Source organism: Gracilinanus agilis, chromosome 2 (genome assembly GCF_016433145.1).
Source record: "Gracilinanus agilis isolate LMUSP501 chromosome 2, AgileGrace, whole genome shotgun sequence".
NCBI classification, from domain to species: Eukaryota; Metazoa; Chordata; class Mammalia; order Didelphimorphia; family Didelphidae; genus Gracilinanus; species Gracilinanus agilis.
Genome location: NC_058131.1, coordinates 44,715,947 through 44,731,166, shown reverse-complemented (window position 1 = coordinate 44,731,166; position 15,220 = coordinate 44,715,947). Strand labels below are relative to the sequence as shown.

Here is a 15,220-nt window from a genome sequence, read left to right as displayed (position 1 = left end):
ACCTTCTGTTCTAACTTTCTGGAGGATAAGTAAGTCTTATCAGTGACAGACAATTTGTTCTGGAGCCTTCTGAGTCTTTTAATAGCTTGAAATCCTTATAAATTTCTGCAATAGTGCCTTTGTTTGACCATAAAGTAACAATTACTATTTGTACTATTCTATGTGTGGGGGTTATTCTGTACCTATTCAATTCAATCCTGTTATTAAAAAATCTTTGGAGATTGTATATTAATTTATAATTATTCATTAATAAGGATAAGAGAGAGAGAGAAAGATCACACAATCACCTACATCCCCTCAAGCAGCTGGCCATGAGATAAGCCAGGGGGTGCCTATTAAACACTCCAGAGAAGGGAGAGAATGTCAAGCATCCAGCAAGAGAGGCAGGACTTCCTTGTGGCCCTCTCTTATAAAGCCAGTTTTCTCCACTCCTCCTGGGACTCTCTGATTGGACAAGGCCAGTCTGAGTCTTGGCTTCTGGACACTCCACCCATTGCACAGGACTTCTACCAGCCCCTTCTGTATTCCAGGATGTTCTGTCAGGGCACCAAGTATCCATCCACAGAGACCCCTGACATCCTCCCATAATACATATGCATAGCCAGTCAAAGGGTGGGGTTAATATCAACCAAGAATGGGTTTTCAAATGGAATAAGGGGGTACAATTTATATTAAATTCACACAACCAAAATATCCATCTTTCCTGGAATAGACCTCCCCTAGTAGCCCAAGCTCAAAAGAAGAAAATCTGAGAGGCTGGATTGTATTAGGAATAGCATTAGAGAATTCATCCTGTTGGCCTATGGACTTCTGGAATCTAGTCTTCCAGGGCCTCAATGATATAACTTCTTTCCTAAAGAAACACCATGCCCCCATTTATAAAAGGATCATTACTCTGGTCACATCTCTCCTTAAGGATTTTTGGGAGTGCTTCTTTGAAGTTCTGATTCTCATTAATAGTTCTTTCCTGCCTTCTTAGGGGATATAGAGACTCAGTTTATGATTTCATTGACAAAACCCCAAGATGAGGAAATTCCCTCTCCTAATGCAGGTGGCTCTTTCTCTGCAACTCATCATCTTGCCTACAGGACTGAAAGATTAATTTGCCCAGGGTTGCCAACAGTATATATATAGATCCAGGACTTGAATTCAGGTGTTCCTTTTTCTATATTATGCCATCTTCCTAAAAAGAATAGTAGCTTCTATACTAATATTTCCTTCTGAATTCTGAATGGATGATAGGCAATAAAATAACTGCTGGTTTTATTAATCCAGATGATATAACCTTTTGAAAGTTATAAAACAACTGATTATGAAGATATCAGATTTTTATATGTGAAAGGAATTTAATAGGGAAACAAAATGGGCCTTGGTAGAGAAAATAGTGTCTTACAGTAGGAGGGAGCAGAGAAGTGAATCTGCATGCCCAAGGCTATACACTAGCTCCTAAAATATTTGGGAATAGAGCCTAAATCTTTCCAATTTTTTGCATTAGATCCTGTTGCCTTGTGTTCATTAAAGTGTCAAAAACCTAGATCTAAAAGAAAGAGACATTTTCTCTTTCTAGATTAAATTAAATTAGATTGAGTTCATTCTAGCAGTAATGATGGAACTTTGACCCAAGGTCTTTCTAATAGGACTTGAACTTTTTTTCATAGGGACAATTCTTATTTGCCAATGATTCTGCCATTTGGATAATTTTTCATTTTTGCTTGATTCCCCAGTGGATTCTAATCAATTGGCTTTCTAGAATTATTCATGGGAGGATGACTAATGTAGCTAAGACAATTACAACTGTAGTCAAAAGAAAATACTTTATTATTTATACTTAGCTGGGTGAGCTCCCACTAATTTACAGATATTTTAGGTTAGACATCCAGCTTGCCCCGTTTTATGTGAAATCTTGCCATCATGTAAAAATTACAGGCCTCACATTGGTTCTAAACAGAAAAAAAGTTTCAGCCTGCCTCCTTTTTTAGTTGGTGGCTATTGTCTCTTGGATCCAGTCCAGGATGGAAGGTACTTTTGTGTAAACGCCATATTCAGCCACTGAACAACTCTTGTCAAAGGTCAGAATGCCTGCCGCATACCAAGTGTCATTATCCTCGTCATGTATAGCAAAGGCACTCCCAGCATCACCATAGCACGTATCTTCTTGGAATTTGGTCATACCAGCGCAGAATGTATGTTGGTTCAATATGGGTTGGACACCAACTGGACTCTTTGCTTTCTTCTTTTCTGGGTCTGTGCTGCCTTCATAGTGTTCCACACATTTGTCATTGTCAGCCACAGGCAGCATGACATACTTCAAACGACGTTCAGTGAAGACGAAGTTGTTATTTCTTCCCCAACCAGACACATAGCCTACGCGTCCCACTTCTACATAGTCCTTCTGGGGCAAGCAAATGGGCATCACCTTCTCGTCAACCAGTACTTTACTTTTAAGTTTGATAAGTCCAATGTCCACTGTAGAGCGGTTGGGATGTAAAATCACACGATCGATGTCCACAAGCTTCTTCCCCAAGAAAAGCTTTAAGGTAGGGACGATGTCTTCAAGAGTGGCATTTTCATCATGACTCAGGAAGACGTTTTTAGCTGTGGTCAGCAACCATTGGTCACTAATCAAAGTAGCTCCACTGGAGAGATTTTTCCAGGAAACCATGCGACCCTGCCAGGGAAAGCTGCCTTTGGCATCTATTGCGCCTCCTATGATCCGCTGTACTGGGTTGACTGGATTTGCAGGTTTTCCACATACTGGCAAGAAAGAGAAGAAAAAGACAGAAAGATGAAAAAGATTCCCAATCTGTGAGAGAGGGCTAAAATATCATTTTAATGAAAATAAATGTACAACAAAGAGATGTTCAAGTCCTAGCCAGTGACTGCCTTTTTAAAATAATGTTCATTATCACATCCATTTGGACAGTCTCTTGGGGTTCATCTGAAAGAGTTCTGCCTGAGAAAGGAGAATTCATAATAGCTTTGGTCAGAATTGAGTTTAGTGATATATTCATCCCACAGGTTGACTTGTAATCTGCCTAGAAAGAAATGGAGAATTGGTGGAGCAGCCACGAAGGACTTCTTGTTCACCTATGAAATCTCTGCTTATACTAGGATAGTCAAGAAAAAAAATCAGACCTATATCTAATTTATAGCTTTATTGAGGGTTTGCTTAATTCATTCATGTCTTCCCTTAAATTTTCCTTCTGAAATTTGTTTTTTATCCTCTTTGGTTCTAGAACTTTAAACCATATTTATGAATCAAAAGACTAAATAATGTTACCTGTCAGTCAACAGTTCTTTTACTATTAAGTGTTGCTTATAATGTGTGAAGCATTGTGCTAAGACTTAGAAATACAAAGGAGCACAAGGCCCCTGCCATCACAGAGCTCATATTTGACTGATTCAAGTTCCTGTACTTCAGCCCTGAACTGTTTGGTTCAGATGTCAGTACTGTCCCAACTTTTATCAGCTATGAGATAACTGCTCAGTTCTCCTCTTAATTTGGCTCCACAGACCTTGTTTCTCTGTGAGTGCCAAAGTCTTTCTTTTTCTCTGAGTAGGTCACAGATGAGAGTCACAGGATTGGAACAGGTATGTGACCTAACCTTTGATCCGTCCCACTCAAATATTCCATATACTATTTGCTTCACTCCCATGCTCTCCGGCGCCTACCTGCTTCACATTCGGGTAGTTTTTCACCGACATCCTTATTAGTCCACTGTTTCTCTTCATTTAAGGTGTAGAGCCCTGAGGAAAAAAAAAAAGACAACTATTTCAATCAAGCAATTAAATCCTGAAACAGTTACTAAAACAACTGAAATGAGCAGGGGAAAGCTCCAGGTATGGGGCGGGGGGAGGGGAGAATTATGCTAGGATCCATTCACTAGAGAAAGCAACCACTAACGAACTTTTTGAGTCTCTATGATGTGAAAGGTTCTGAGAACACAAAGATAGAATAAGGAACAGTCCCTCAAAGAGTCTACAATCCAGATCATCCAACAGAGATTCTTCACTTTGTGTCGTGGTCCACTTTGGAGGCAGTCTGGTGAAAGCAATGGGCCCATTCTCAGAATCATGTTTGGTTTTTTTTAATTCACTTTTTAAAAAAAATTTAGGGATTGTGGGGCAACTAAGTGACTCAGAGGCTAGAAAGCCAGGCCTGGAAATGGGAGGTTCTAGGTTCAAATTCAGCCTCAGCACACTTCCTAGCTATGTAACCCTGGACAAGTCATTTAACCTCAATTCCCTAGCCCTTACTGTTCTTCTGCCTTGGAACCAGATAGTATCTATTCTAAGACAGAAGATAAGGTTTTTTAAAAAATAGAGATTACAAAGAAAACCAATTCTACTAAAATGTAGTTAACAAAAAAAAATTTTTTTAAGTTCACAGACTCCAAATGAAGAAGCCCTGCTAAATGCTAATAAAAAAAAATGCTAAATGCATCAGATATGACATTTCTTCTTTTATCATAAGGACTTTTTTCCATATATGACCTCATTAGAACTTCCCTGTTACCCTCATTTGAAGAAATGGGAGATGTCGTGACTTCCCCACAGTTACACAGGGAGGACCCAGACCTCCTAATCCCTAATGGAAGTCAAGGACTTCTGGAGATTCACTTATGGCACTGGGTCACCCGCTTCGATGCCACTTCTGTTGGCTCACAGTTATTAAAGTCTTACCATCTCCATCACTCTTCAGTCTGTAGTACTTGTCACACTTATAGCGGACCACGTGCTCTACATAGCCATTCGCCACAGGAGGAGGTCTTGGACAGATGTCATCTGTAAGGAAAGAAGGCAAGACCAGGCTGAGACACCAAATCAGATCCCCAACAAAGCTCAGGCAAGAAAGAGGCCCCATTGCGCACTCGTCCCCCTGCATCCCAGCCAAAGCCCAAAACAAGCAGTCACTTGCTGGCAGGGTCCCTGATGCCTTACATGAAAGCAAAAGTTAAAGTCATGATGAGGAGGACACAGTGTGCGAGGGATTTGGCATGGAGAAGAAGCTCGGGCTTCTCTCTAGGGCTGCACATTCACCGAGATCACAACAGCGCTCTTGCCTCCATCGAGTGGCACCCAGGAGGGAGCAGCGGGGCAGATGGCCGCTTGTCTCATCTCTGTCCGTCACGACCCTCCCAGCCCTTAGAGCATGCACACCTACCTTCAGAAAGCAGGGCATCGTTTTCATCGATGGCATCTGCAGACAGCAGTCCACAAAGAAGGAGAGCAACTACAGTGTCCAAAACCCTGTGCAAAGAAAGGGGCGAAGGGGCAAAGTCAGTCTTCTCCTTCCCTGAGAGACTGGCTGACCCATAAACACAGACATGGGCCCAGAGCATGAGAGGGAAAGACCAATTCAGTTCAAGAAGAATTTATCAAAGGTCTACTAGAGATGTGCGAGTCACAGTTAATACAAATTATTTTTAAATCCAATTTAAAAAGTCAAAGAGCTCCTATTCCACTGGGTGAGATTTTGATCCCAGATTCCCTGCATCCCAATTTATCACTTGCTCCAGATCACCCCACATCTGTATTGAAAGTGAGTGGTCATAGAATGGACCTAAGACTATCCCTGCTGCTGGGAGGTCCTAGAATTAGGAAAGATATATGTCACCCATTAGTAATTAAAATAATAATTGGCACTTGCCAATTAAAAGTTTACAAAGCGCTTTCCATGCATCATCTCATTTGGGCTTCACCACAACCTTGTGAAGTAGTAACTATCCCCCTTTTTCTTTAGCCAAATCAGTCATTCCATTGGTATGAAAAGCTCCTTTATCAGTGCAGATACTCGTAGCATCTCTCCCCTTTACCCTTTAATCTTAGTGCCTTGTCTAGAGCATGAAGGAGAAGTGCCTTGCCCAAGGGGTGGTCCAACCAGTGTGGTGCCACAACCAATATGTGGCAAAGGAAGGACTTCAGCTCAGGTCTTTCTGCCTCTAAAGTTGGCTCTATCCAATACATTTTATAGAAAGGGAAACAGAAAAGAAACCTCAGAAACCCCAGCAATTCCCCTTCTCCTTCAGGTAATATTTAAGATGCTTAACCACATCTCCTCTATCTCCTCTGGTATCCATCCTGACAATCTGGCATGCAGAAATATTCCAAATGGATCTAGATCAGATTGTAGGAGGTATCAGTACAAATTCCTTGGCAACCAGTCATCCCAGGAACATGAACCCTCTCCTTGTACTGCATTCCCTTGGGAAAGACACCAAATAGCATCAGAAAACATTTGCTAGGAAAAAACCAAGATGGGGGATACCAAGTCCTTCACTTCACTACTTGGTTCATTTGCCCTGTTTGGTGGGGGGGGAAGGTGGCATTTGAATCCTCTTCCTTCCCCGCTTAGTGCTTTAGCAGGAAGGAAAAAAGAGATAAAGAAGAGGGAAATGAGGAGGAAAACAAGAGCACTCACCTCATCTTGGGTTTGTGTGGTGCCCAGGAGAAGAGTGCTGTGAAAGGGGTGGACGCGATCCTTTTATCTCTCCATGGCTGCACCCGGCCCCCTTCTGAGTTTTGCAATTCCCATGACCTTGTTGAGGCCATTGGCATTGTCCAATGGCCAAACCACAAACACGGGGGGAGAGAGCTGAGGTCTTGCATCACACTTCGACTTCCCCTACTTTCTTGTTCCTGGCACAGACTTGGCAGCTCCACGTCCCGAGGGCTTTGCCAGAAAGGTTCTCAGAATCGGCTCTTGAGAAGGTCGGGAGGAACCTTTCCGAGACACAATGTGTGCCTTTCAGTCATTTCCAAAACGAGGAGAAGATCTCCATCACGAAGGACCCTTTATGAACCTGCCACACTCTTCTTTAGGGGAGGCCCTACAGAAAGTGCTTCTTTCACACTCATCACATTTACTTTCTATCGATATCTCCGATGCTTAAAACAACGAATATAACAATCCAGCACATCAATGAAAGACGTTATTCAGTGTCACTTTATGGATAGCCTTGTAGGGGGAATCTTAGGCGAGGGCCAATGATGTAATATAGAGCCAATTTTATTCAAAGGCAACAGTGGAAAAATATCCTACATCCATGAAAGGGGATGATTGAATCTTACCTTTGATTTATCCAAATAAGAGATTTCTCCTTCAGTATTTTTTTTAAACCCTTAACTTCGGTGTATTGTCTCATAGGTGGAAGAGTGGTAAGGGTGGGCAATGGGGGTCAAGTGACTTGCCCAGGGTCACACAGCTGGGAAGTGGCTGAGGCCGGGTTTGAACCCAGGACCTCCCGTCTCTAGGCCTGACTCTCACTCCACTGAGCTACCCAGCTGCCCTCCTTCAGTATTTTTAAGCTTGGAAACCCCAAAAGAGTCATTTCAATCTAACTCCCTCTATTTTAGTAAATCAGAATTTTTTTTTAAGAAGTGCATCAAAAACCAACTGTACAATGTCCAACAAAGGATTGTGGAAATTCAGAAGAAAAAGAAGACTCAGGAAGTTTATCCTATAATTGAGAATGAAGCAGGTAGTACTACCCCAATATCCAGGAATATAGACGTGACATTTGAATCCAGAAACAGAGACTATAACTCTGAGTTAAAAGGACAAAAAGAATATAGATAGAAAGAATTGGATAGAAATAAATAGAAGGGACAAGCCCAGAAAAAGAGAGTAATTCTCTCTTTAACAAATTCCAACCAGAACCTCAGAGAAAAAAAAAATGTCCTGGCCACAAGAACAACAGTCATACCTGGAAGAAATGAAGCAAGATGCAAAATGGAATACCCAGGGAGCAAAAAATGGCAAGGGGAAAGAATGACGTATATAGTAGTAAACTTTACTCAAGAATTGATTGCTGGTAGGTCTTGATCAATAATACATGTAAAACCCAGTGGAATTGCTTGTCGACTACGAAAGAGGGGAGGGAAAGAACATGAATCGGTAACCATAGGAAAATATTCAAAATCAAATAAATAAATAAACGAATTTTTCAAAAAAGAATTGATTGCTAGAAACAGATTATGGGCCAAAAAGGAAAAAAAAAACTCCATGAGAATAACAAGAAACATGAAAACAATTTTTTTAAAAGAAGAAAATGTAATCTATTATGCAAAACTACTGGCCTAGAAAAAAATTTGACAGATCATCTAAGAATCACTGGACTTGCCTGAAAATCATGAAAGGTTACTTTTCTTACATTAAAGCCCAAAGGTGCTTTCCTCATGATTACTCTGAGATTTGTTAGTATAAGGATGAGCCCTTGAAAAAGATTAGGAAACTGAGATAAAGAGAGATTCAATGTCTTGCCCATGACTACACATAGCTAAACATCAAGGCCAGGATTGAAACTCCAGTCAAACCCCATTTTTAGTAACCTTATCACCTTTCAAAGCCAATGATCTTTCAGGAAGAGCCGAGTTTGGGGAGTTGAATTTTGAAGGGAAATCATAAATTTATAAGGGGATAATTGATTTGGATTGAAGAAAAATTTAAAGGGCATTACAAGAAGACTGGTGGAGAGACTAAGCCATGGAAATGAGTCTGAACAATCTTTATCATTATATTACTGGGGAAAGGAAGGAAAGTAGTTGGTGTATCTTGAATTTTATGTTTGGAACTTATCTAATAGGTAAAAGGCGCTTTTTTCTTTTTTTTTTTTTTAAATCCTGACTTTCTGTCTTAGTAACAATTCTATAATAGAAGGGGTTATGTGATTAATCTAGGGTCATATGGTTAGAAAGTGTCTGAAGTCAAATTTGAACCCAGGACCTCCCAACTGCAAGACTGGTCCTCTATCTGTGCTACCAACCTGTCCCCGAGAAAATAGGTTCTTAAATAAAGGAGTGACAAAATGAAACAGTCTTGAGGAAGATTGTCCTAGGAGATTTTTTAAATTTATAAATTTTAAACATTTTTAGTAAAAATGAATTGCAGGAGAAATTAAAGCCACACATACTTAGGAGGCTGGTACAATAATCTAGGCATGAGTAGCTGAAAGGTTAGATAAAGTTGATGGCTATGAGAAAGGAAAGGAAGGAGCAGATCAAAGAGACATCAAATGGAAAGTGGATGATGAGGAAGCAGCCACAAAATAAATCAAAAGTGAACATTGCAAATTACAAAGAATAAGCATGGTTCCAAAGAAGAGATGCAAGAAGATGCCCCAACTCCCACTGCTTTGTAAAGTGGAAATATGGCACATCACATCTTTTTATATATTGAACAGTTTTTTGCTGATTTTTTTTTGCTCTTTTTCTTTCTTTGTCTTTACAAAGTTATATGGTGTGGCTTTCTGGGACAGGAAAAGAGGGAATTTGGACGATAAAATCTGTATTAAATCAAACAGCTTTAAAAATTTATTTGAGAAAAATAAAGAACATTGAAGACAGGGATGAAAACAGCTCAAGATCATAAATCTGAGCCATAAGGAAAAAAGGGTGGTGCTATTGACAGAGTTAGGAAAATTAATAATGGGTAAATTTATATGGGAAATGATGTAGTTCAGGGTTTGACAGTAAAAGCTAGCATTTATCTAGCACTTTAAAGTTTGCAAAGCCCTGTATCACACAGACATGTGGTTTCCGAAACATTTTAGTGTTGTTTTAACCTTTAAACACTTCAAATGTAAAAATGCTATAAATTTACAAAAAAAAAAAAACAACAGAAAAACGCTTGAAAAGTTATTTAATTCCTTTTATTCTTACTTGTTTTTATGAATTTGGAGTAAAAAATATTTAATTTTAATTTTAACAATAGAGTATATTTCGGCAGAAGGGGTCTTCTTGCTTGGTCACCTCAGTCACCTGATTTATCTCCCTCAGACTTTTTCTTGTGGGGTCATGTCCAGACTGTCATATATACCTCCAAACCTTGTTCTTTGGATGATCTTAAGACTAGGATCACAAATTAATTCCTTTCAGCCTTTCATAGCAAGACAGCCAATAAACATTTTTACAAAATCAGCTGAAGGATTGTATATCACCTTAATTTTTAAAAAATTAATATTTAAAATTTTGTAATAATCAACATTTCACATTTCAGAGGGTAAATTTGAAGTCCTTATATTTCTGAAGTTAGCAAAGCTTAAAACTACACTAAGACTTTGGGTACCCAAGTGACTCAGTATATAGAGCTCTAGGTCTGGAGTCAGAAAGACCTGAGTTCAAATCCAGCTTCAGTTTCCTTGGTAAAAAGAAGATAATAATAATAGCATTTACCTCCCAGGGTTGTTGTGAGGATCAGAGGAGACAATAATTATAAAGCACAATATAATTATAAAATTATAAATTAACACAATGCCTGGCAGAGTATTCATCATTATTATATATAATCTCATTTGATCCTTATAATAATCCTGATAAGGAGATGCTATTATTATTCCTATTTATTGAAGAGAAAACCGAGGCTTAGAAAAATTAAATGACTTGCCCAGAGAATACAGCTAATAAATTTTAGAAGGAGGATATGAACTCATGCCCTCCTGACTCCAAGTTCAGCACTCTATCCAATGTACTGCCTAGCTGCCATGTTAAGTTTTAGGTGACCAAGAGATGTTCAAGGCAGCAGGAAATCTAGAAATGGAAAGAGAGTAAGAGGTTAAAATCTGATATTGGCATTTGGGAATCCCTGTGATTGAGTTTAAAGGTTGGGAGCTAAAGAGAGAATGGTGGAAAAAAGCTCAACTGGATGGTTAATTTATAAGAGGGGTGCATGAAGTGTTCCAGGAGGACTAACACCTCTGATAAAGGGGGCTCCTTATCTACCTTTGATGTCCACCTTTCACCCACCTCTCACCTGTAGCTCCAAGAATGCAGCAAGAATGGTAGCCTTTGGCTGTCTCAGCAGATGAGCTAACCAAGTTGAGGAGAAGTGATAGACCTTCAACCCATTGGTGAATTAGGGCTGTCTTTACTCCAAGTATATGAAGACTCCCCCACCATCCCCTCCACTCTGGCAGAATGGGTGGATGAAAACAATCTGCTCCAACAGCCATGGCTAAAGTGGGCACTGTGGCGTGCTCAGAGCTTGGTCAGACATCCAAGATGCCAAGGTCATCCACTTCATCCTGGGCCATCACCAACAGTCTTGACTTCTGTCTTGCCATTGGACCTTGATGACTAGAACACAGAGTGAGGCTGATGACTTAGTGCGACTCTGCCTCACTTAAATCCAATTCATGCACAAGTCAAGACATCACCAGAGATGTCATAGCCCTCTTCAAAAGAAAGGATAAATAAGGACAATTTATCAGAAGAAGAATATCAAAGGAAATCAGAGGAGTAGAATTTATAAGAATATCAAAAGAGTCAGAGGTGTAGAATTTTTTTTAAACCCTTACCTTCCATCTTGGAGTCAATACTGTGTATTGGCTCTGAGGCAGAAGAGTGGTAAAGGCTAGGCAATGGGGGTTAAGTGACTTGCCCAGGGTCACACAGCTGGGAAGTGTCTGAGGCCAGATTTGAACCTAGGACCTCCCATCTCTAGGCCTGGCTCTCAATCCACTGAGCTGCCCAGCTGCCCCCAGGAGTAGAATTTATAAGTAGAATATCAAAGGAATCAGAGGAGTAGAATTTATCAGAAGAAGAATATCAAAGGAGTCAGAGTAGCAGAATTTACAAGAAGAATATCAGAGTAAGAGGAGTAGAATTTATAAGAATATCAAAAGAATCAGAGGAGTAGAATTTACTAGAAGAATATCAAAGGAGTCAGAGGAGTAGAATTTATCAGAAGAAGAATATCAAAAGAGTATCCAAAAATGACCAAAACACATATTTCTATTGTGCTTCAGATTTAAGAAGCATGTTCTCCAGAGCAACCTCATGAGGTTGATAGTGAAAGGATTATTCCCCATCTTACAGATGGGAAAACTAAAGGGAAGAGAAAGCCAAGTGACTTGTCCAAAATCATACAGTATTAGAGCCAAGACTGATACTCAGGTCTATTTGATTCTTTCCATTATCCCAAAAAGAGGCAGTCTAGCCTAGCTGAGAAATGGCTAGCTTGAGAGTCAGAGAAGATCCAGGATGAAGGTCCAGCTCCAAAATATCCGAGCTGGGGCCAAGGGAAAGTCACTGAAATTTTCTGGCCCTCACCTTCCTCATCATTAAAATATAAATAACGTGGGTACTACTTGCTAGTTCACCATAGTGTGAGGAAAGTGCTCTATAAACCTCAAAGCACTATGTAAGTGTGAGTTAGAAAGGTCAGAGCATCCTTTCCTGAAATCACGGGAGGCAGCTGGGAATAGCACAGAACTTGAAGTCACAGGATCTGAATTTGAACCTGACTCTGTCATTCACTTGCCTGTGTGACATCAGGCAAGTCATTTATTTAACTTCCTTGGGCTTCAGTTTCCCCATCTGTAAAATGAGGGGTTTTACTCCGTGGCCTTTGAGGGCCCTTCTAGTTCTAGATCTGTGATCTTATAGAAAATAGGATAAAATGGAAAATAGAATTGCATATAGCTATCGGTTCTAAATATGGGTTCTTGTCCTTTTCTAATGTTACAAGTCCTCTTGGGTGACAGTCTGGGAAAGACTATGGAACCTCTCTTAGAATTATGTGTTTAAATGCATAAAATAAAATGCACAGGATTTCAAGGAAACTGATTATATGAAAATAGTTATTTTAAAATGTATTTAAGAAAAATAATTTATGGACCCTGGGCTAAAAACACATGGGTCCAAGAGGATAAGAATGAAAAAAAGAACTTTGGATTTGGCATGGATACTATTGGCAACCTTAGGGGAGGGGAGGAGGCGGGGAAATGAAGCAGAAAACTGAATTCAAAGCTGCTTATAAGGTTCAAAATTTAGGTTTGTTCCAATACGGAAACTAAACAGATTTCTAGTTAATTCCTCATCCACTCACTCTTTCCCAGTTATTGGGGATCAAGAATTATAAGATCCCATTATTTGGGGAATGTTGGGGCCACTGTTTAAAAATGGCATTTTCTCTCAATTTCACATTTCTTAAAACCTCAAAGATTTAGAGGGAAAAAAGTGGAGCTAGTTGAACACTTTCATGGGTACCCATCAGCCTTTTAAATTTAAACAAGGGGCAGAAAAGGTTCATTTAGACCCCCTATAAATTAGAAACTTATCCATTTTATACTTTAGAATAATCTTGGACAACCAATCGATAAAAACTTCCATTTTTATATCTGCTAAATAAGATTATTGGGCAAAACTATCAGGAAATTTTTTTCTCTTGCATTTGATGATTCCTGTGATTTCTAAAGTCACATCTAGGTCTTAGATGCTCTGGTTATGAGTATTTATCTACTTAAAACCCCCTTCTACCTACAATCACTGAGCAGAGAGCATGCCTCGGACAGAGTGGAACACAGATCTGATGATATCTGGATGAGGGAGAGGAACAGGGTAAAGGTCCCTGGCATGGATCAATGTCCAGGCTCATTGGCTATCGGTTCAAAATATGGGTTCTTGTCCTTTTCTAATGTTTAAACACTGCAGTAGGAATCCTGAATAGGAAGCCAGTGGACAGCATGATGGGAAAGGGCAGGAAAACACTGCCAAAAATCATCTTTGCTCATCACAGCATTTTTCCTAGAGCCAGCCCTGGTTAACGAATAGGATCTGGGGAGAGTTTGTACCCTCTACTCCAGCCCTGAAGTGGACATTTTTTTTTTCTTTTTGAGAAACTTAGACTATCGGAGAACTGGCCTGAGTCAGGCTCTGCCCAGGACAACTGGTATTAAAAATATAACAAATATTTGTGAAGCAAATACTGTGAATAGCCATGGTGCCAAGCTCAAATAGAATGGGGGGGGGGGCACTAAACCACACACAAGGATGTCTGCAGGTCAAAGAGAAAACCCCATGTTCACATTAGCTATGCTCTATTGGAGGCAGCTGGGGAGCACAGTAGTTAGGGCCCTGGACCCAGAGTGAGGAAGTTCAAATCCAGCCTCAGATACTTAACAATTGTGTGGTCTTGAGCAAGTCACTTAAACGTGTGTTTGCCTGAACCCATTGGAAAAGGAAATGGCAAATCATTCCAGTATTCTTGCCCAGAAAATCCCATGGACAGTACCAAAGTCAGGTACGACTAAACAACAACAAAATGTACTTTTGTACTTTTAATTTATTTTATTAAGTATTTCCCAATTACATTTTAATGAGGTTTCCCTGTTATGGCTGCAATGATGCCCCCGGATACGTATGACACCTCGAATAGAGAATATTGTGTCAGGCACTGATGGAGATATAAAATTTAGTTGGCATCTTCCTGCCCTTAAGGAGGATTCTGGCTAGTTTTATACCAATAGGATTATAATACAGATTATGTGATAAATGCATTAGAGAATTAATTACAAAAGAATGCTAGGTTGGATCTATTAATTAATTAATTAATAGATATTAATAAATTAAGGCATTAATTAACTTGTGGGATCAGGAAGGACTTTCTGGAGGAAGTGGCATTTGGATTAGATTTTAAAGAATAGGTCATAAGTAAAAGTAGCTGGAGTCTACACAATGATTTAAGACTTGCACCTCATCTTATCTTTTGTAACATCTCATTTTATTTTTGTAACATCACTGTGGAGTAGATGCACAACAAGGATTATTCCCAGTTTGCAGATGATGAGATGGAGGTTAAGTGACTTGCCTTAGTCACATAACTACTACCAGTAAGAAAATATTTAAACCCAGATCTCTACTGACCCCAAGCAGGGATATGCCAGAACCCAGTTCCTATCAGCTCAGAACCAACTGTTAAATTTTTAGGGTGGGCATTTATATCTCAGAAGTGAGAAGGGCAGCTGGGTGGCTCTTTGGGAGAAGCTAGGTGGCTGAATAGCTAGCCAGGCCTAGAGAGATGTCCTGGGTTCAAATGTGGTCTCAGATACTTCCTAGCTATGACCCTAGACAAGTCACTTAACCTCAATTGCCTAGCTCTCAACACTCTTCTGCCTTGGAACTGACACTTGGAAGTGATTCTAAGACAGAAGATAAGGATTTTTTTAAATGAAGAAGTGAGGGAGAAAGTGTCAATAATGCATATTAAACTGAAAAGTTTGGAGGTCAGTCCTTTGCTAGCACACCCCAGACCATAATGCCTCTGGCAGAGAGAGATGAAGATAATGTTTCAAGTACTTTTCTGCTTTTAAAAACAAAACAAAACAAAACAAAACAAAGAGCCCTACTGTTATTACTCAACCTAGTTATTTCTGGCCTTTTTATATGTTCCCATATCCAGCATAGTATCTCATACATTGTTAGGTACTAACAAATATTTGAA

General features: G+C 39.7%; 1 protein-coding gene across 1 annotated transcript; it reads right to left on the bottom strand.

Moving 5' to 3' along the window:
- Nucleotides 1-1,795: 1,795 nt before the first annotated feature.
- LOC123234581 (haptoglobin-like) lies at nucleotides 1,796-6,441 on the bottom strand. The gene is made up of 5 exons (XM_044660498.1): nucleotides 6,422-6,441; nucleotides 5,165-5,250; nucleotides 4,684-4,785; nucleotides 3,673-3,747; nucleotides 1,796-2,754 (listed from the first exon to the last, which is right to left on the bottom strand). Exons 1-5 carry the CDS (start codon nucleotides 6,424-6,426, stop codon nucleotides 1,976-1,978), a joined length of 1,047 nt encoding a protein of 348 aa, XP_044516433.1. The 5' UTR covers nucleotides 6,427-6,441; the 3' UTR covers nucleotides 1,796-1,975.
- Between the last annotated feature and the right edge of the window lie 8,779 nt (nucleotides 6,442-15,220).